The sequence below is a fragment of the Sciurus vulgaris genome (assembly GCF_902686455.1).
Source record: "Sciurus vulgaris genome assembly, chromosome: 3".
NCBI lineage: Eukaryota > Metazoa > Chordata > Mammalia > Rodentia > Sciuridae > Sciurus > Sciurus vulgaris.
The window spans coordinates 65,640,406-65,662,496 of NC_136463.1; the positions used below are offsets into that span (position 1 = coordinate 65,640,406).

The 22,091-nt window shown below is 36.7% G+C and overlaps 1 protein-coding gene across 9 annotated transcripts in view; it reads left to right on the top strand.

Moving 5' to 3' along the window:
• The window catches only part of SSH2 (slingshot protein phosphatase 2), a 248,250-nt gene that overhangs the window by 207,589 nt on the left and 18,570 nt on the right, over positions 1 to 22,091 (top strand). For all 9 annotated transcript variants that reach the window (XM_079130762.1, XM_079130756.1, XM_079130755.1 and 6 more), the window contains 3 exons: positions 11,892 to 11,938; positions 16,090 to 16,236; positions 19,601 to 19,801. In XM_079130762.1, the coding sequence (XP_078986888.1) occupies positions 11,892 to 11,938; positions 16,090 to 16,236; positions 19,601 to 19,801 (395 nt within the window). The remainder of the gene's footprint in view (positions 1 to 11,891; positions 11,939 to 16,089; positions 16,237 to 19,600; positions 19,802 to 22,091) is intronic.

The following is a 22,091-nucleotide window of genomic DNA, read 5'->3' on the forward strand; positions in this document are numbered from 1 at the left end:
AAAAAGGACTGGGAATGTAGCTCAGTGGTAAAGTGCCCTGGGTTCATTCCCCAGTATGGAAAAATCCAGCCTCAAACTAGTTACTTTTACTTTAGGTGTAGAGAAATGGAGAGTATGTGAATAGATGAGACAGTAATTGAGTTATTTTTATCATATTCATAATTTTTATCTCTGTATCTCTGTACTGAAGATGTGTAACAAAAAATTCTCTTAGAATGAAAAGTTAATAGTGAATGCTTGGTGTCATAGTAATGTGATCCTTTATTGTGGAAGCTGAAGATATAGTATGATAAGTAAAATATGGCTACCCATTATTGGAGATTATGTCAAGTTGTTTTTGTCCCAGCAGAACCCCCAGTATAATCCTTATTTGCTATAACTGTGTTCTTTTATTTTTCTTGGAACTGTTAGATTATTTCCTAAACAGCAGGGCTTTTTCCTAAGGATAACATTTGAAAAGAAATCAGTTACTTGGGTCTTTGGGTTGGTGTACAGTGTGAGAGAAACCAGAGTGAAAGATGGAAATGAACTTACTTAAAAATATATTATAGTCCTAATCATTTTACATTTCAATAAGATTATGTTTTGCATATATAGACCAAAGTAAAAATCCCTAAGGAATTATGTCATTGTAAGTCTGAGGTTAAAAAAAAAGATTGGTTCTAAGGAAGGCGCCAGGGGGCTGAAATTCCTGTATTGAGGACAGAAAAGTAATTACACCAAGATGACTCCAGTTTTTTCAGATTGAGCCTGAAGCAGCCCTAACCATAGCCCAAGTCACATTATATGGACTTTACTGAGTCAGCAACCAGTGCTTTCAATTTATTTTGCCTCTGGATAAGGGGTCGCTGTGGATTGTCAGATTGAATTCTTTCTGGGAAGGTAGGTAAAAACCATGGACTTTTCCTGTTGAGCCAGGGTTATTCCCTTCTAACTGGACAGAGTTCTGCCAAGGATTTAGATTTCTAAAATAAGAAGTGAAGGGTCACATTTCCCTGGCTCCAGTTTAGCTGCTTGACCCTTATTGTTTGGTGTCTGCCTCCTTTGAAATCTTTTGTAATTCCTGTAGTATGGGGGCTAGTTTTCTAAGGTTGAGCACAGAACCTTCAGAACCTTCCTTTTTTTTTTTTAAACAAGTCAAATTAGTCCTCATCTATAGATATTACTTACTGATGTTTTCTTAAATGGAACTTCAGCACAGTGTCCTTGAAATCTCCCTGTTCCACAGTCTGATTGTGTTATGATAGTGTTTATATAACAGTTGGCAGTTTTCTAAATGCTTCATTTACTTATTTGATTATTCATTCAACAAACATTTGTTGATCCTCTTTGTTGTTCCCAGCATGAGACTAGGTGTTTGTACTGTCTAAACCACATCAGAGAGATTCTCAGAGAAAGCCAGTAGAATGAGAATACAGAGGTGACCCTTTATTAGACAATTAGGAGAGATCACTATAGTAACTTTAGCACAAGTGATAAGGGTAGAGGCCAGATTGTGATGGGTTGAGACATGGGAAATTAGGAAGTAGAGAAAGCATTAGACTATCTTTCTATGAACCTTGATTATGAAGGGAAGAGAGAAATAACAGTATATAGAGAAGGATTCTGGATGGAGAGGAAGTTTTCAATTTTATTTATTTATTTACTTATGTATGTATTTATTTTATTTATTTATTTATACTAAGGATTGAACCCAGAGGCATTTTACCACTGAGCTACATCCCTGGACCTTTTTATTTTTTATTTTGAGACAGTCTTGCCAAGTTGCAAAGGCTGTCCTTTAAACTTGCAAGCCTCCTACCTCAGCCTCCCCAGTTGCTAGGATTACAAGCCTGTGCTACCACAACAAGCTCCATATTAATACAGGATAAGATTTTATGTAATTTGAGGGAAAGATACCCATTAAGTTAAAGGACTGGAGTGGAAAGGATGTTTTATTTTATAGATAAAGGAAAGGGAGAAAGTTCAAGCATTTGAACTTTGTCCTAAGTAAGAGGAGAGTCAGAACTTGAACTCAGGTATTCTTTTTTATATAGATAGCTTTATTGAGGCAAGATTGAAGTACAATAAAACACACATATTTGAGGTATGCAATGTTTTGCAATTTGAGGTATGACATGTTTTGACATGCATGTAACCAATACAATCAATATAAAAAGCATTTCCATTACTTTTTTTAAAATTTAAAATCATGCAGACTGTGTTTCCTGCATGATTTATTACAGTAGAAGTCAGTCACCTTAAGATATATAGGACCCCACTCCCACATGTCAACTACTTCAAAATGAAATGGCACACATATAAATATCTCACAGATCAAAGAAGAATGGACAATAAAAGTAAATAAAAAGTAGGACTGGGATTGTCGCTCAGTGGTAGAGCACCTGCCTAGCATGTGTGAGGCACTGGGTTCAATCCTCAGCACCACATCAAAATAAATAAAGGTATTGTGTCTATCTACAACTAAAAAAAATTTTTTTAAGTAAATAAGTATTTTGAGGGCTGAGGAGATAGTTCAGTTGGTAGAGTGCTTGCCTTGCAAGCGCAAGGCCCTGGGTTCGATCCCCAGTACCGCCAAAAACAAAACAAAACAAAAAAAGTACTTTGAAGTAAGTGATAATAAAGCTTAACATATCAGAATCTGTGGGATGAAATATTACTCCGATGAACATTTAAAACAAAGTACTTGTATCAGAAAGAAGCTAGGTTAACAAGTTATTTTCAAATTAGATAGTAGGAAGGAAAAAAATAAGAGTAAGAGCAGAAGTATATGAAATAGAGAAGAATTAATACAGCTAAAAGTTGATAAAAATGAAACAAGTCTAATCAAGGAAAAACAAGAACACAAAATTTAGTATCAATGGAAAGGAAGCTATCAAAATAACCCTACAGGGTCTGGGGATGTAGCTCTGGTAGAGCACTTGCCTAAGCAGTGTAAGGCACTGGCTTCGATCTTCAGTACCACATAAAAATAAATAAAGGCTTGTTGTCTATCTACAACTTCAAAAAGAGTTTAAAAAAATAACCCTAAGGATGCTAAAAATATATTACAGTTGCATGCCAACCATGTGATAGCTTACATAACATGGTCTGAGAAGGATCCATGTGCTCCTAAGAAGAAAGTATATTCAGTCACTGATGGATGAAATTTTCTATATATGTCTGTCAGGTCTAAATTATCAATTGTATTGTTTAGTTCTATTAGCTTCTTTTTTTTCTTTTTTTCTTTTTTGGTACCAGGGATTGAACCCAGGGGTGCTTAGCCACCCACTAAGCCACATCCCTCGCTCTTTTTTTTTTTTTTAAACAAAATCTTTTTACAAATTATTGATACCTAAACAATTTGGTTTGGAAAATGAAATCATATGTATATAGTTGTATTCATAAAATAAGTATGCTAAATGAAAAGCTGTACAGTAATGAGAAACATTGAAGAGTCAAATCCGGATACTTCTGTATTTCAGTAGTATCCATCGTGATATTTCCTTTTTCATCACAAATTTTAATAATTTGAGTTTTCTCTCTGTTTGTCTTTGTTAGTGTGGCTAAGGGTTTATCAATTTTATTTTTTTTTTTTAAGAACCAACTTTTTGTCGATTTTTTTCAGCTGCTTCTTTTGTTTCAATTTCATTGATTTCAGCTCTGATTTTAAATTATTTCCTGTCTTCTGCTGCTTTTAGTGTTTATTTGTTCTTCTTTTTCTAGGGCTTTGAGATGTAATGTTAGGTCATTTATTTGTTGACTTTTTATTCTTTTAATGTGTGAACTCAATGCAGTGAACTTTCCTCTTAGCACTGCTTTCATAGCGTCCCAGAGATTTTGATATGTTGTATTGGTGTTCTCATTTACCTCTAAGTATTTTTTTATTTCCTCCTTGATTTCTTCTTTTATCCATTCATCATTCAGTAGTATGCTATTTAGTCTTCAGGTGTTCCAGTAGCAGCTTTTTTTTTTTTTTTCCTGGTGCTGGGGATCGAACCCAGGACCTTGTGCTTACAAGGCAAGCACTCTACCAAATGAGCTATCTCCCCAGCCCTCTATTTTTTTATTTTATCATTGATTTGTAGTTTCATTCTGTTATGATCTGATAGAATGCAGGGTAGTATTTCTATTTTTTCATATCTGCTGAGTTGCTTTGTGGCATATGTTCTGTTTTAGAGAAGGATTCATGTGCTGCTGAGAAGAAAGTGTATTCACTCGATGGTGGATGAAATACTCCATATATGTCCGTTAAGTCTAAATTATTGATTGTATTATTTAATTCTATAGTTTCTTTGTTTAGTTTTTGTTTGGAAGATCTATTCAGTAGTGAGAGAGGTGTATTAAAGTCACCCAGTATTATTGTGTTGTGGTCTGTTTGATTCTTGAAATTGAGAAGGGTTTGTTTGATGTCTGTAGATGCTCCATTGTTTGGGGCAGATATATTTACAATTGTTAAGTCTTGTTGCTGTATGATTCCCTTCAGTGGTATGAAATATCCTTTATCCCTTCTAACTTTGGTTTGAAGTCTACTTTGACCGATATGAGGTTGGAAACCCCTGCTTGTTTACTTAGTCCATGTGAGTGATATGTTTTTTCCCAAACTTTCACCTTCAGTTTGTGGATGTCTTTTCCTAGGAGGTAAGTCTCTTGAAGACAGCATATTGTTGGATCTTTTTTTTTTTTTTTTTTCAATCTAATCTGTGTCTTTTGATTGATGAGTTTAGGCCATCAATATTCAGGGTTATCATTAAGATATGATTTGTATTCCCAGTCATTCTGGTCTATTTTGGTTTTTAACTTAGTTTCTCCTTTGATTGACCTTTCCTTTAGTGTAGTTCCTCCCTTTGCTGGTTTTCATTGGTTTTTTTTGTTTGTTTTTATTTTTATTTTTGTTTTTCATTTCCTCCTTATAGAATATTTTGCTGAGAATATTTTGTAGAGAATATTTTGTAGTGCAGGCTTTCTAGTTGTGAATTCTTTTAACTTTTGTTTATCATGGAAGGTTTTTATTTCATCTTCAAACCTGAAGCTTAATTTTGCTGGATATAAAATTCTTGGTTGGCATCCATTTTCTTTCAGAGCTTAATATATGTTATTCTAGAACCTCCTGGCGTTGAGGATCTGGTTAAGAAATCAGCTGAGATCTGAATTGGTTTATCCTTATATGTAATTTGATTTTTTTAATCTCTCAGCCTTTAAATTCTATTTTTATTCTGTATGGTAGTCATTCTCATTGTAATGTGCCTTGGTGTGGGTCTTCTATAATTTTGTATGTTTAGAGTCCTATAAGTCTCTTGTAGTTGATTTTCCATTTCATTCTCAGATTTGGGAAATTTTCTGATATTATGTCATTGAAAAGATTGTGCATTCCTTTGGTTTGTATATTCATGCTTTCGCCTATTTGGATAAATCTTAAATTTGGTCTTTTCATGTTATCCCATATGTCTTGGAAATTCTGTTCATGGTTTCTTACCACCTTCTCTGTGTAGTCAACTTTATTTTCAGGATTATATATTTTGTCGTCATTGTCTGAGATTCTGTCTTCCAGGTGCTGGTCTGTTGGTGATATTTTCCATCAAACTTTTAATTTGATTTATTGTTTCCTTCGTTTCAAGGATTTCTGCTTGATTCCTTTTTTGTAATTCTCTGCCTTTTTTGAAGTGATCTTTCACTTCCTGTATTTTCTCTCCAGTACTGTCCTTTATTTCAAAGATGAATCTATATTTTCTAAATTCCTTCTCTGACATTTCTTCTACTGTGTTGTCTATGGATTATATTGTTGGAACATGTTGGGTTTTTTTTTGAGGTACTTTACTTCCTTGTTTTTTCATGTTGTTTGTGTGTCTTTTCATCTAGCAGTTATGGAGCTGAGGCAGTACAGATTCTACCCTGTAATCTTAGAGTGTCCCTGAAGGCTTCCAGTACCTCACCTTGAAGTGGGAGACCAATCAATATTAACAGCACCCAATGCAAATGATATACCACCATAAACCAAATGACTCCTATTAAGGTGTTTACAGTTTTGTCACAATAGACAGAAATGAAGTATTCAATTATAAATGAAGCATACAATATAAACAGTAAATTTGCTAAAAGGGTTTTACCGTTTCAAATGATGGACAATGAGGGAATAGAAGTAATTTTTAAAATGTGATGTTTATGAGGGAGAGAAGATAGAGGTAAAAATTTATAGTAGGAGCAAGGGAGGAATTAATAGAGTTTGGCTGTTACTATGAGAGAAGTGAGAAAGAGAATCCAGAGTGATAGGTGGGTGAGAGGGAAAAATATGGACAGATTTTTTTTTTAAGTAAAAATACAAGAATAAAACAACCAAACTGTCATATACTATTCAGACATCCCATTCCTCAATAAATGGATGCATGAAAAATATTTGAATTCAAGGTGGTCGAGGTGTGAGAGGGCAAAAAAAGAAAAGAAAAAGGAAAAAAAAAATTTTAACATTTTTTTTAGTCGTCATTGGACTTATATTTTATTTGTTTATTTATATGTGGTGCTGAGAATCAAACCCAGTGCCTCACACATGCAAAGCAAGCTCTCTACCACTGAGCCACAATCCCAGTCAATCAGTGGAAAATTAAATGATTGCTTGCATTGGCTTTCAAAAATTTTCTCAGCTTCCCTTCTCCCCTGATAGGTTGGGTGGTCTGAAGTTTGATGTTAGCTCCAGCCCTGTGGGTACCAGACCAGTTGGGTGAGTGAGCCAATAGCAAGGTGCCCTCACACCCTCTTACAGTCTCCCCACCCATTGTAGCTGGCCATTTCCATCCCTGCACACTTCAGGACTTACTGAACTGGAGAGAGCCCAGTTTTCTCTAGTTTGTTCAACCTCTGGTCCCTCTGGGAACTGCCCCTAGTCTCCAGCTTTCTACAGGCTTGCCAGACTCAGACTGGTCCACGCAAATCCAGCTGCAAGCTGATAGACCTGGGCTTCAGCTTCCCCAGGTCCTGTCTCGCTGCAGTCCCACGATCTCAGCGCCCTTTCAATTTGCAGAGAGACCACCAGGGATGTACTTGCACAAAGGAGCAATCCAGATGGCAATCCAGATGGCAGCCACTATCACACCAAGCAGAAAGACCTCAGGTACAACCAGACCTGCAGGTACCCCAATATACCTCCTGGCCTGAGTCCCCAGACCGCGGTGGCCTGAGATGGTGGCAAACCTGCAGGCCCTGGCTGTTGTCCCAAAATGGTTGCAGCCATGTGTAACCAAAACTGTGGGTACTGTGACAATGGACTTCCAGGCACCAGCATGCAGCAGACGATCTGTGGGCGGTCTGCAGGCTAACAGTGGACGATCAATGGGTGGACTTCCAGCAGTGGGCAATGGGTAGCAAGAGGCTAGCAAACCGGCAAATGGCAGATGATAGGCAGTGGCCAGTGAATGATCCGCTCTCAAAAGGCAGGCAATATACTGGCAGATGGTGCGTGATCGCAGTGGATGAATGGGGTAAACAGCAGGGGATGGGTGGGTAACAACTACTACCTCACAGAGAAACAGTATTTCCTTTGCTTGAATCCCGAGTTATGGAGTGACAAGGAATGCAGCCTCCCTCTAGTCCACCATCTTGGATCTCCACACATATTTATTTTTAGTTTATATTTAGTTTTTGTTTGGATGATCTATCCAGTAGTGACAGAGGCATGTTAAAGTTACCCAGTATTATTATGTTGTGGTCTATTTGATTATTGAAACTGAGAAGGATTTGTTTGATACATGTAGGTTATTCCATGGTTAGGGTCATAAATATTTATGGCTGTATGTCTTGTTTATATTGTTCCCTTAAGCAGTATGAAATGTCATTCTTTGTCCCTTCTGATTAACTTTGGCTTGAGGTCTACTTTATCTGATATGAGGGTAGGAACTCCTGCTCGTTTATGAGATCCTCGTGAATGGCCTGTTTTTTTCCCATCCTTTCACCTTTATTCTGTGGATGTCATTGCCTGTGAGGTGAGTTGTTTGAATGCAGCATGTTGTTGGGTCTTGTTTTTCAAACCAATTTGCCAATCTCTGTCTTTTGATTGATGGACTTAGGCCATTTACATTCAATGTTTGTTTGTTTTTTTTTTTTTAGTTGTCAGTGGACCTTTATTTAATTAATTTATTCATATGTGGTGATGAGGATCAAACCCAGGGCTTCACATATGCCAAGCAAGTGCACTAACACAGCCATAAGCCCAGCCTTCGATGTTATTATTGAGAAATGATTTTTATTCCCTTCCATTTTTATTTTTCTGACTTTTACTTTGAATTAGTTTCTCCTTTCATTCACTGATCTTCTAGTGTAATTCCTCCCTTTGCTGGTTTTATTTTTTATTTCTTCTCCATGAAATATTTTGTTGAGAATCTTTTATAGTGCATGCTTTCTAGTTGTGAATTCTTTCAACTTTTGTTTATCATGGAAGGTTTTTTTTTCATATTCAAATCTGAAGCTTAATTTTACTGCATATAGTATTCTTGGCTGACATCCATTTTCTTTTATAACTTGATATGTATTATTTCAAAACCTTCTAGCTCTAAGGGGCTAGATTGAGAAGATAGCTGAAATCCAAATTGATTCCCCTGTAAATGTCACCTGCTATTTTTCTCTGGCTGCCTCTAAAATCCTATCCTTATTCTCTATAGTAGGCATTTTTATAATAATAATGTGCCTTGGTATGTGTTTGTTGTAATTTTATATATTTGGGGTCCTGTAAGCCTCCTGTATTTGAGTTTCCATTTCATTCTTTAGGTTTGGGAAATTTTCTGATATTATTTTATTTAAAAGATTGTGCATTCTTTGGTTTGTATCTCTGAGCCTTCATTTATCCTGATAAATTTTAAATTTGGTCTTTTTCACATTAGCCCATATTTCTTGGAAGTTCTGTTTGTTCATGGTCTCTTAACATCTTTTCTCCATGGCCAACTTTGTTTTGAAGATTATATTTGTTGTCTTCATTGCCTGAAAGTCTGTCTTCCAAGTGGTCTAGTTGCTTGGTGATGCTTTCCATTGAATTCTTAATTGGTTTATTGATTGCTTTCTGCTTTTTTTTTTTTTTCAGAATCTCTTTTTATTGAAGTGATCATTCACATTCACTTCCTGTATTTTCTCTCTAATATGACTTATTATGTCATTCTTTATCTCACAGATTAGTTTAATTACGTACATTCTAAATTCTTTCTCTGACATTTCTTCCACCGTGGCGTTGTTGGATTCTGTTATTGGAGAATCTTAGTTTGTTTGGGGCAAATTGTTCTCTTGCTTTTTCATGTGTGTCTCCCATCTAGCAGTATGGATCTGAGGCAGTAGAGTTTCTACCCTGTGTCTCTGAAGGTTTCCAGTACCTCATTTAGGGGGAGACAAATAATAACAACCAATGCAAACAATATGCAGTATTAAATCAAATAGTTCCTACTTTGATATCTACAATGTTAACTATCACAATAAATAGAAATGATGTGATCAGTTATTACCTACAACAAAAACAGCAAGTTTGCAAAAGGGTTTGTAATTTCAAATGGTGGACAGGGGGAGAACAGAAGTGATATAGGATGTGATGATTATGAAGGAGGAGGAGCAGAGAAGATAGAAGTAAAAAATTAAAGAGTGAAAGAGAGAACAGTAGAGATTGACTGTTAGCAGAAGAAAAGAGAGAGAGAAAATCAAGGGAAAGAGATAAGTGAAAAATATATATAAAGTAAAGATTTTTTTAAAGTTAAAACTTTTAAAAATATGACTGGCTTCAGAAATGAGGGGAAAAAAAATAAGTATGAGTATGTATAAATGGCCATGTATCATTAAGGTCACAATTAAACAAAGAAAAGGAAAAAAAAAAGTCTCAGTGAAATGTTTAAGAATTATTTCCATTGAAGTTCAGAAGATTCTCAGCTTCTCTTCTCAGCAGTTTTAGATATGCTCCACCCTCTGAATTGCTGGAGTGAGAGAGGTAATCCCATAGGCAGAACTCCTGATGGTAGAGTTTAGGCTTTGGTTGGTTCCAGGCTCTCTGCTGAATGCCAGTCGGTCTGGAGATTTTAATCAGTGCACCTCCGTGGCCAGGTAATTTATGGTCCACACTGGAAGACTATCCTAGGGATCTCCTGAGTTCTACCTGTGTGGTGGAAGAGCCAATTCTTGATCCCCTATGTCACCTGCAACCCCCCATGCTTCCTGGTCTTGGGTTCAGTCTCCCAATTCAATCTCTCCTACCCTTATGAATTCCTGGCCAGACTTGTCTCTCCCAGCTGGTCCTGCAAGTAGTAGGTTGGAGGGAGAGGAGTTGAGCCAGGTGGGTTTCTGCAACCATAAACTTATTTCTGGTTCTAAGTTCTATTTGGTGCATTTAATTCTGAAACAGGTGCATTCTTGTTTTAAAATATTTGCCTTTTCAAAGGGTATGAAAAATGGTCCAAAGATAGAAAATTGACCTAAACATTGAAAAGCTGCTCATTTTTTCTTGGATGAGAAATAGAAATTGAAGCTATGCTAACTAAGATAACAATTCATACATATCAGATTGGCAAAAATTCAGAAGCTTAACCATACATTTTGTCGGCAATGCCATGGACAGAGTGGAATTCTCATGCATTGCTGGTGGGAATGCAGAATTGTTTCAATTTCTGTGGAGGGGAATTTAGCAGTATCCAACAAAATTAGGTTAGCCCAGCAATCCCACTTCCACAATCATAAGAGACTAGTTGAATGGAAGATTATATCAGTATCTAATGAAGTATTATGCAGAAGTAAGAAGGAATAAGAGAGAGCTCTCTTTAAACTGTTATATAAGGAATAATTTTAAAGAAAGTGAAGAGCAAAGAATTATATGTAGCATATTAATATGAGTAAGAAGTGATAAGAAGTATATATTTGCTTTTATTTTTCAAAATAGAATGTAAGTAGGGTAAATCAAAATCAATAAAAATGATCACCCATAAGAACTGAAGATTCAGAGGTATGGGAGCAAGACTTCCAAGCTTTTAAATAATTTTTTTATTTTAAACCATATAAAAATTTTAGATACTTAAAAAATAAAGAAAGAAAAAAGAATGGGGAAAGCCTACCCTAAAATTCAGTACAAACATGGAACAAATTATTCCAAATGTATATCATATTGATGATTTCACAGAAAGAAATTAACTAACTTATAAGCATGATATTTTGGTTTTACCCTCAGTGAGCTATGACTTGGAAGGTGGGAGGGAGGACCTACAAAGAAAATTTGTACTTAATGTTTGTTGTTGTGATGGTATTGGTGTATAATGGTGAATCTATTTTGTAAGGAGAACAAATAAGTTCTTGGGAATAAGGGTTCTCAGTGTGGATTAGGGTGATACAAATGATGGGTAAAGGGCAAGAGGGAGAGAAAGAAACCTGTGGTGTTGAATGTGAATTTTTCCTAGATTTGTCTGGAAAATTTTAGAAGCAATGATAAGTTGTAATGATTAGCATACCTAATTAATGCCCATATCTTGATTTCAAAATATGATTCTTTGCTAAAAGAAACCAGGGCTCCTGGGAAATTAGGGGCTGAAAGTTACTGATATGGATTTCTTTGGGGGATGATAAAAAAAAAAAGTTCTAAATCTGATTGTGACAATATTATGCAACAGGAGGATCACTTGAGCCCAGAAGTTTGAGAGCAGTCTGGTCAACAGTGAGACCTCATCTCAAAAACAAAACAACACGGGGTGGGGTTGTGGCAGCACACAGTGGTAGTGCACTTGTGAGGTACTGGGTTCGAGCCTCAGTACCACATACAAATAAATAAATAAAATAAAGGCATTGTAGGCTGGAGCTATAGTTCAGTGGCACAGCGCTTGCCTAGCTTCTTCCTCCACAGTACTCCTTTTCAAGTGTTGTATTCAGTTGAATTGCTAATATTCCCTAACCTTGTCGTTTTTGCTCCATAGGGCTCAGAATGGAATGCCTCCAACTTAGAAGACTTACAAAACCGAGGGTAAGCACATAAAGGAACTGACACTCCTGTGTGACAAAAGCCCCTATTTAGTCTTTATATTTTCCCATCAAAGAAATATCAGTCATTGATTTTAATCTTGAGTTATTTTCAATTTATTTAATTCAGTATAATCTTATAAAAGTTAAAATGGCTATTTTCTAACTATTGCATTCCAAGAAAGATCAGCCATTTTAGTGGAAGACTTTTAAGAACAAAATGCAAATCTTTGGTGCTCTTTAAAATCACATGCAGTTTTTGGTTCCTGGGGGTTTATTTTGTTTGTTTGGGGAGGTTTTGGTTTGTTTGGGGCGTTTTTTTGGTGCCAGAGTTTGAACCCAAGAGCACTTAACCACTGAACTACATCCCAGCCTTTTTTATACTTTATTTTAAGACAGGGTCTTACTAAGTTGCTCAGGGCCTCGCTAATTGCTAAGGCTGGCTTTGAACTTGGCAATCCTCCTGCCTCAGCCTCCATAGCTGCTGGGATTCCAGGTGTGTACTACAACGCTCAGCCTGGTTCCTGCTTTTATGGAAGAGGACAGAGAATTGCATATTTTGGGTTCACAGAGTTGTTCATTGAACACTTATTGAGTATCTTCCGTGGGTCAAGCACTGTACTTGTTGTTAGGAATTCATACTCAAATAAGACGCAACCCCTGTCTTTTATCCTTCCCTAGCTGTTTGAAAAATAAGTAGATTATGAATGTAAAGTAGGCAAGCTTCTGAAATCGAATAAGAAAGCTTACTTGTATTGAGAAAAGTGCCACTAAGTGGCATGGTTATTAAGTTTGATTGTAATAAATTGAGACTACAGTGACAATTCAGCAAGCAAAAGCTGCCATTCTTTGCTTTTTACTTCTTAGCTAATGCCTACTAAATTTCATATTGAACCTCACTTTAAAAGAACATTTCATCCCATTAAGAGAAAAGAAAATTGAGCTGGGGATGGAGTGTTTACCTAGGACATGGGTTCAATCTCTAGCAAAACAGTTGGTTGTTGGGGGTTCTTTGAGGACAGAGACCTAGAGGTAGTGATGTCTTGCTGGCTGCTTGTTTTCTTGACTACCAAGCGCCCTTCTGATTATTTTTACCATTATTATATACATACTCCCTGTTTTCCCCCTCCAAAAGAAAGGTATTTTATAATTGTTAAAATGAACTTGGAATAGGACATTCACAAGATGGTTATACAAAGAATTCCAAAGAGGAAAATCTGGTTGCTTAGTTTAAGATTTTTGAAGATGAGGGCTGAGGCTGTATCTCAGTGGTAGAGCACTTGCCTTGCATGTGTGAGGCACTGGGTTCAGTCCTCAGCACCACATAAAAATAAAATAAAGATATTGTGTCCATCTACAACTAAAAAATATTTTAAAAAGATTTGAAAATGAGTAGAACTTGGAACTTTTACATTGGTAAAGATTGGATCTGGAGTCTTAAAAGGCAGAGATTGTGTCCTGGTCTTATAAATTTATATCTGCCTAACTCAGACCTTTATACCAAGGGTATACTCAGTAAATGTGAATGAGTAATAGAGAAATTCACATAATGTAAGAACTGTGACTTACCTAATGACAGATAAGTAGAGAAAACCAATTAGTAAACTGGCTAATTAGAATTCTAAGATCTAGGTTCTAATCCTGTGTCTGCTGTTTGCCCTCTTTCAGTCTGGAAAGCTTAAGCCTACATAATTGTTGACTGGTTAGGATTCCTCAAAGTGCCCCCAAAGTGTGAGGACCACTTATTCAACTAGAATAATAACACTGAATCTGCTTTATGTACAGGGTCTGTACACTTTGACTATAGAACAACCCTACTAGGAGATAAAACCCGATCTCATTTACTTATTTTTTTAATATTTTTTTAAAATTTTTTAAAACTAAACAAAAAATGTACATATTAATGGAGTACCATGATTATCAATGCATGTATACACAGTGTAATGTTTTAATTGGGTTAAACATATGTATCTTCTTAAACATTTCTTTTCTTTATGGTAGAAACTTTTAAAAATCCTTTCTTTTAGCCTTTTGAAATATACAGTATGCCTTACCCTCATGATTCAGGAGGAATCACAGCAATGTGCCATGGCACCCAGCAGATTCAATGTTTCTTAAGTTTTAGTATATGAAGAATTACAGTTCATGGGTCTATACACAGAATCATGTGTTCTGCCCCCTGTGGATGATTTATGGGATTTTTAAGTGTAAGTTTGACAATAAGGCAATTTCCATACAACCTACTGACTTTAGAACTAACCTCAAGTAAAGTACTGCTCCATATGGAGTCACTGCTGAGATGGCAAAGAAATTTCAAGGAGTACCAGTACCAGTTGGCATGGGCTGCTTGAAGCCACGTAATGAAAAGAACTGGAAATCCCTTTCTGGCCAGCTAGGTAGTGTCATGATCCATTACTGAGGTATGGGATCAGATGTGGGAGGTTGGTTGTTTTTATTTTAAATAATATAAGAGAAGTATACTTGCCTTTTTAAAAGTTTTATTAAAATGTAAATCATGTACTATACAATTCACCCATTTAAAATGTATAATTCAGTGGGTTTTAGTAAAGGTTTCAGAGTTTTACAGCCATAACCACAATCAATTTAGAACATTTTTTTTTTAATCCAGAAAGACAGCCTGTACCCCTTAATGGTCACCTCCATTTTCCTTCCCCCCCCCAATCCCTGGAAACTGCTAATAACCATCAACTGACAAATAACTACTTTTTATCTATAACAAATGATGCTGCTATAACCATAATGTGTGACTTTTTGGGTGGGCTTGTTTCCTATTTCTCTTGGGTTGCACCTAGGAGAGGAATTACTGGGTCATGTGGTAACTGTGTTCAGCTTTTTGAGAAATTGCTGAACTATTTTTCACAGTAGTCAAACCATTTTGCATTCTCCATGTGCTTGACTTTCAAATTTAAAAAATCCTTTCTAAAGGGCTGGGGAGATAGCTCAACTGGTAGAGTGCTTGCCTTGCAAGCACAAGGCCCTGAGTTCAATCCCCAGTACCAAAAAAAAAAAAAAAAAAAAAAATCCTTTCTAGTAAGAGGTTTTGATTCATGTCTCAGAAAAATTTTGCTACTTGGCCTTAACCATAGAGCTGGTTAGCTGTGGCTCTCTTTTTGTAGTCATTTCTTTGACTTCAGAGACTGGGTTTGTAGAATCCTACATATGGTTCTGAAAAGAAAGCAACTTCAACAGAAAGAAGTGAGTTAATCTCTGTCCTATTTTTGGAGGAAAGATAACCTCTGGTAAACTCAACCTAAGCACCTGCTGAGATGGTACAGTCAAGGAAGAAATAGAAGAAATTTTTTGATAGAGAAACCCTTTTCTGCAAGCATGTCTGCATGGGAGAACCCTCAGACATATCTGCTGCCAAAGCAGCCAGGAATACAGCCAGATAGAGTTAAAAATTAAAGAGTTTTAAGTCCAACTTTCCTTCCAGGTCTAACCTCATTTGCCTTTCATGTAGCTTAAGAGAGTAATAGCACAAATATAACAATTTGGCATTTAGAAAAATAAGACAATGGTTCTATTAACAATTAAACTTGTCAATTATAGTATTGCTGTTACATCTGAAATAAATGTACTAGATGTTTTGGTAAAACAAAAAAAAAAGAAATTTTTCCTTTTCTCTTTCTTCAGGTATATGTTAATTGTCTGATTGTATACAGATAACTTCCAACAAAAATTAATATTGGTAATGTTACTAACAGAAAGAAAAGTTGTTCGCTTTTGAATCTCACATTGATTCTTTGGAGTAAGATTCAGGTCTGTTTTCCAAGAGATTATCAAAGATAAGATTGTGTAATTATACATAAACTGAAAATGGAATTTAGATGTTGACATGGAAGATAGATTTTTGCTCAGTGACACCCTCATGCCCAGGTGTGCTCTGTGAAACAGCTTCTCTACTCTTAGTTTTAGCTTTTTATCATTATTTTTGTATTTTATTTCAGTCAATGGCATAAACAAGTTTTAAATAAGAAAAACAGTTCTGAGGGCCAGGGATATAGCTCAGTGATAAGAGTGCTTGCCACCTTCAGCAAGGTTCAGTCACAAGCACTGCAGAAAAAGAAAAATAGTGTTGAGCATTGGATTTAACCTGAATAGTTGAATATATATTTTTCCTTGGTTTCTTCACAGGGTACGTTATATCTTGAATGTCACTCGAGAGATAGATAACTTCTTCCCAGGAGTCTTTGAGTATCATAACATTCGGGTATATGATGAGGAAGCAACAGATCTCCTGGCTTACTGGAATGATACTTATAAATTCATCTCTAAAGCAAAGTAAGTAAATAGCCCTGCATGTTCTGACCCTGTTCCTCATGATGCACCACACATGGCTGGGGCCAAAGGCTATAGATAATTTACTGATGGTATTCAGGAAAAAAGTTATAGAGTAAGATTTGCAATCCTAGGCAAAAGACTAATGACCTGATACTTTTCCTTTAAGTAAATTATCCCCCCAGAAGTGACCTCATGTTGACCTTCTATTTCCATTAAACACAAAGAAAATAGAGTTATACTTCAGCTAAAGAAACAGAAATGAGATATAAAGAAATTCTTAAGTTTCCAAGTGGAGAAATTTGTAAATTAGAGAACAGAAATTATTCTGTTCTGAATTATTCCCCCTATTCTGAATAGGGGGAATACTCAGTCCTCTTCTCAGAAGGCAAGGAAAGAAACAGGGGACTTAGGAAATCTTTTCCCAATCTTTTACCTTATTTTTATCATACTTTCAATGGTAGAATTTTTCTCTGACCCTTCATGATTATCTTTCTTAATTAGCTCTTTAACTGAAATTATTTAGTTATTTAGTGTTTAGTATCAATTAATCTTTCCTAAAAATATTTTAGATGTTAATAGACCTTTATTTTTTATTCATTTATTTGTATGCGGTGCTGAGAATCGAACCCAGTGCCTCACACATGCTAGGCAAGCACTCTTCCACTGAGCCACAACCCCAGTCCCTCAATTAGTCTGAACATGAACATTGCATTGTTGAAGTCCCCGAGAATTTCCTTGCCAATTGTATTCATTCCTTCACTGGAAAAAACTGTAAATGAACTTGTTGGCACATTATCCTTCAGGTAGGACTAATTCACACCATCCCTGTCAGATGAGAAATGCTTCTGTTCCTAAAGTTCTCCAAGAATGATTATACCCTTCTCTTAAGAGGACCCTCATGGTCAGTACATCGCCCTACATTCTTCCTCATAGTTACCCTGAATCCTCATACTCCAACTTCGAGCCTATTTCTTTGGCCTCTACCCATTACATGAAAGTGTTTCATATTCTTGAAAACTGCTACTAAATTATTCCCAGTAATAATACCATTCATGGTATGCTTACTTTGTGCCAATTACTTTATATGCATTCTCTCATGTGATATTTTCTAAAATCCAGAGAGGCAGATACTGTCACCATCCTATATGAATGAGGACAGACCACAAAAAGGAGATTCACAGAGATTAAATAACAAGTGATGGAGATGCATCTTGAACCAAGGTTCTGTCTATTTCAAAGTCAATAAGTGTACAGGAATAGTCTAGTTCCATAAGGAACGCAAACTAGAAAGACTAGGCAAGTTGTCAGGGTCACAGCTAAAGAGGCTAAGGCATGACCCCAATTGCAATGAAAAGAGTCTGATACCAGTTAGGATGAGGGGATACATGAGGCACTCCCACTCAGGCTCCTACAAGTGTGGGTCAGCATGTGAGTGGGAGTAATTAAGCCTCCTTAAATGCTGTGCCCTTGGTGCCTCCTGTATCTAATGTATCAGGGCGCTGATTCCTAACATGATGCCAGGCTTAACTGAATGATTCTTCATGCGGGGAGAAGGGAGCTCAAATTGAAAGGTGGAATCGGGTTAGGTGAGAACTGACTTATATCTTTCATCACATGATTTAGAAGCTATCCTCTGAAAAAGCCCTGTTGCAAATATGCCAAAAAGATGTTTTCATGGAACTAAATTTCATAATTTGGCTTATGGTTGTCCAAGTTTGAAGCTCCTTCCATGCCTGCAGGCATAAACCTGAAAATTGATATTTTAATGTTATCAGAGCTCAATGAGAAAATAAAGAGCACATGTCTAAACTTCCATCTGAGTCACTGTGCATTGACTTTCTAACTGTAGTTTAAATGAAAATACTGGTGTGTGGTATGTAAAACAAATATTTCTTAGTCATTTGGGATAATATGAGAGCTTACATATTATCATACCATCCTTAAGATACCAAAATTTTGCACCTGATTGACATGTAGAAGGTTAATCTTCCTCGCTTCTTTGAGTGTTTCTATTATTCCAGATGATTGCCTACATTCTTGTAGTTTATCTGGCTCGCTCATTTTAGCACATGACCTTCCTTATATTGATAACCGTCTTAGTCAGCTTTTTCGCTGCTGTGACTAAATAATCTGACCAGCACAATTATAGAGGAGGAAAGGTTTATTTGAGGGCTCACAGTTTCAGAAGTCTTAGTCCATAGAAGGCCAGCTCCATTTCTTGAGGCTCGAGGCAGAACATCATGGTGGAAGAGTGTGGCAGAGGGAAGCAGAGAGAGCTCCACTCTCCAGATACAAAATATATACCCCATAGCCAGACCACAGTTCCCACCTCCTCCAGCCACACCCTAACACTTAAATTAATCCCATCTGGGATTAATTCACTGATTGGGTTAAGACTCTTTCAACCCATCCAGCATTGTCTCACATGTGAGCTTTTCAGGGACACCTCACATCCAAACCACAACAATAACTTAATAGTTTAATGAATCTGTCTCCAGAAGTAGTGTTGTAAGCTTCTGCAAGGAAGCTAGTATACCATTATCACACAGTGAATGAATGAATAGATTTCCCCTTGTGCTGCCATGTACATGCTTTGATTTTTTGAAATAGATACTTAAGGATTCTAGAACCCATGTGCACTAGCAATAAATGGTTTGTCACATGCTTCCATTCAACTCCCTGGGTCGTATGCCTACCAGTCTCTAGACAGAACACAGGTTGTGAAAAAGTAATATTCAGAAGTATATCTGAATAGGGAGAAAGGTTGGTTAGGTTTGTGCTTTCCTTGAGGGACAGAACCCTTACTGAAACCTAAGTGGAAAATAACTCAAAATATTTTAATTAATGAGATTAATCACACCTGTAACTCAAGAGTGCCAGCCATGAAACATGTTCTTGGGGCTATGAGGGAACTGGCCTCCACCACACACAAGGTGGGCTCTAGTCTCTAATTTCAAAGTGCTTTCTCTACATTCTGTGACCATCATTGCACTTACCATATTGAATTTCATTTGTTCTTCCCATTGAACCCTATTCTTTGGGGTAACAGCTTTGTGGTGTTTATGTTTACATCTCAGCACCTTGAACATTATCTTACCTCTGATAAATGTCTGGTAAATGTTTGTTGAATAAATTAAAGAGACTTAATAATAGTGAACAGCATTTAAGAGCACACTTAAGACCTGCCTATCTTAAACCCATATTTGCTCATAGTGTATGTGAGTATACCAAGAATAGGGGATTACATAGTAAGAAAATAGAAAGGCAGAACAGAAGACTTGGGGAGGGGGGGCGGAATCTGGAACCCAGCTTTTAAAATGAACTGCTGTTTTCCTCTATTCTTTACCTCAATCTCCTAAACTAGGAAACATGGATCTAAATGCCTTGTGCACTGCAAGATGGGGGTGAGTCGCTCAGCCTCCACTGTGATTGCCTATGCAATGAAGGAATATGGCTGGAATCTGGACCGAGCCTATGACTATGTGAAAGAAAGACGAACAGTGACCAAGCCCAACCCCAGCTTCATGCGACAACTGGAAGAATACCAGGGGATCTTGCTGGCAAGGTGAGTCCTTCAGTGACTTTCTTAAATTTTCCCTCTTTTACAGTAAGGCAAGGGAAAGTATCCTTCTCAGTAGGTAATAATTCTCAGCCTAATTTGGATGTCATCTTTTACTTAACTTTGATTTCCTTCTCTGTCAATCAAATTTTCAAATAATAAGGAGTGGGGATGTGTCTCAGCGGTAGAGTGTTTTTTCTTAGTATGCTCAAGGCCCTGAATTTGATCCCCAGCACTGCAAAAAAAAAAAAAAAAATTAAGTATAAGCATTTAAGATTAGTGTGGAAGATTAGGCATTTAATCCTTCAGAGTAATATTAGGTTGATATAAGCTAAAAGATTAAAATACTATTATCTCAGTTCTCAACTAGGTACAGATTTTAATAAATACTTTTCAGTATTTTTTGTTCTTTTTAATATACATAACAGTAGAGTGTATTTGTAGGGGGGGGGGCATACTTAGAATTGAACTCAGGAGCACTCTACCACTGAGCCACATCCCCAGCCCTCTTTTATATTTTATTTAGAGACAGGGTCTCACTGAGTTGCTTAGTGCCTCACTTTTGCTGAGGCTGACTTTGAACTCATGATCTTCTTGCCTCAGCCTCCTGAGCTGCTGGGATTATAGGCATATACCATGGCACCCAGCCCAGTAGAGTGTCTTTTGACATATTGTACAGACATGGAGTATAACTTACTCTAATTAGGATCCCATTCTTGCGGTCATACATGTTGTGGAGTTTCACTGGTTATGTATTCATATGTGAACATTGGAAAGTTATGTCCAATTCATTCCACTATCTTTCCTATTCCCATCTTCCCTCCCTTCCCTTCATTCCCCTTTGGTTAATCCAGTAAATTTCTATTCTTCACCCCCACCCCCGCTTTATTGTGTGTTAGCATCTATATATCAGAGAAAACATTTGGCCTTTGGTTTTTTAGGATTGGCTTATTTCACTTAACATAATAGTCTCCAGTTCCGGCCATTTACCAGCAAATGCCATAATTCCATTCTTCTTTATGGCTAAGGAATATTCCACTGTGTATATATACCACATTTTCTTTATCCATTCATCTGTTAAAGGGCGCCTAGGTTGGTTCCATAGCTTAACTATTGTGAATTGAGCTGCTATAAACATTGATGTGGCAGCATTACTATAGTGTGCTGATTTTAAGTCCTTTGAGTATATACTGAGGAGTGGGATAGCTGGGTCAAATGGTGGCTTCTATCCAAGTTTTCTGAGGAATCTCCATACTGCTTTCCAGGGTGGTTGCACCAATTTGCAGTCTGACCAGCAATGTGGGCAACTTCTCAATATCTTTTAAGGTTGAATACAGCTGCTTTATCAAAATGGATACCAGTTACTCCTAATGTAATACTAGACTAGGCTTAGCTGAAATTATTGAAGATTTTTTGGCCCATTCTACTAAAAAAAAAAAAAAAAAAAAAAAATTGAACCTGCAATTACTTTCAGTATTTTTCTTCTTCAGTGCCTGGCTTCCCTGAGCCCTCTCCAGTAATTTTAGTCATGTGGCAGATGTGTATAACTTCATGTTTATGTGATACTTCCCAGAAACAGCTCTTTCTTGTTTTTTCTAAAACAACAACAACAAAAAGCTTCTAATCTAATTTTATATATATGCTTTGCAAAAAATGCAGAAAATTGTAATGGGAGAAGTAACGTATAAGCTCAATAGTCAGCAGTCATTACCTTACCTCTGTCTCTAGGCTTTATCATATACTTTGATGGATATTTTTTCCACAAAAACTATTTTACAGCCTGCCTCTCCACCCAGTACAGGTCTTACCTAAATATATTCCTGTATCAATAAGAACCAGCTGTTCAGGTTTTTTTTAAATATTTTTTAGTTGTAGGTGGACACAGTACTTTTATTTTATTTATTTTTATGTGGTGCTAAGGATCCCAGTGCCTCACATGTGCTAGGTATGCTGTCTACCACTGAGCCACAACCTCAGCCCTATCATTACCCTTTTAGAGGTGAAAAACACCTTCTGCTCTTGAGAACAAGTTCCAGGTTTTAGCTGACTTGAGGATCAGTTTTCTTCAGATGCTGCATACTGAAATTCTGTGGACTGTTAGATTTCTTTTTTAAACTTTTTTTTTTTTTTTTTTTTTTTTGTAGATGGACATAATACCTTTATTTTTATGTGGTGCTGAGGATTGAATCCATTGCCTCAGATGTGCTAGGCAAGGGCTCTATCACTGAGCTACAACCCCAGTCCTCGCTGCTAGGTTTTGCTTTGTTTTTGGCCATGTGGGCATGTTCTAGGTGGT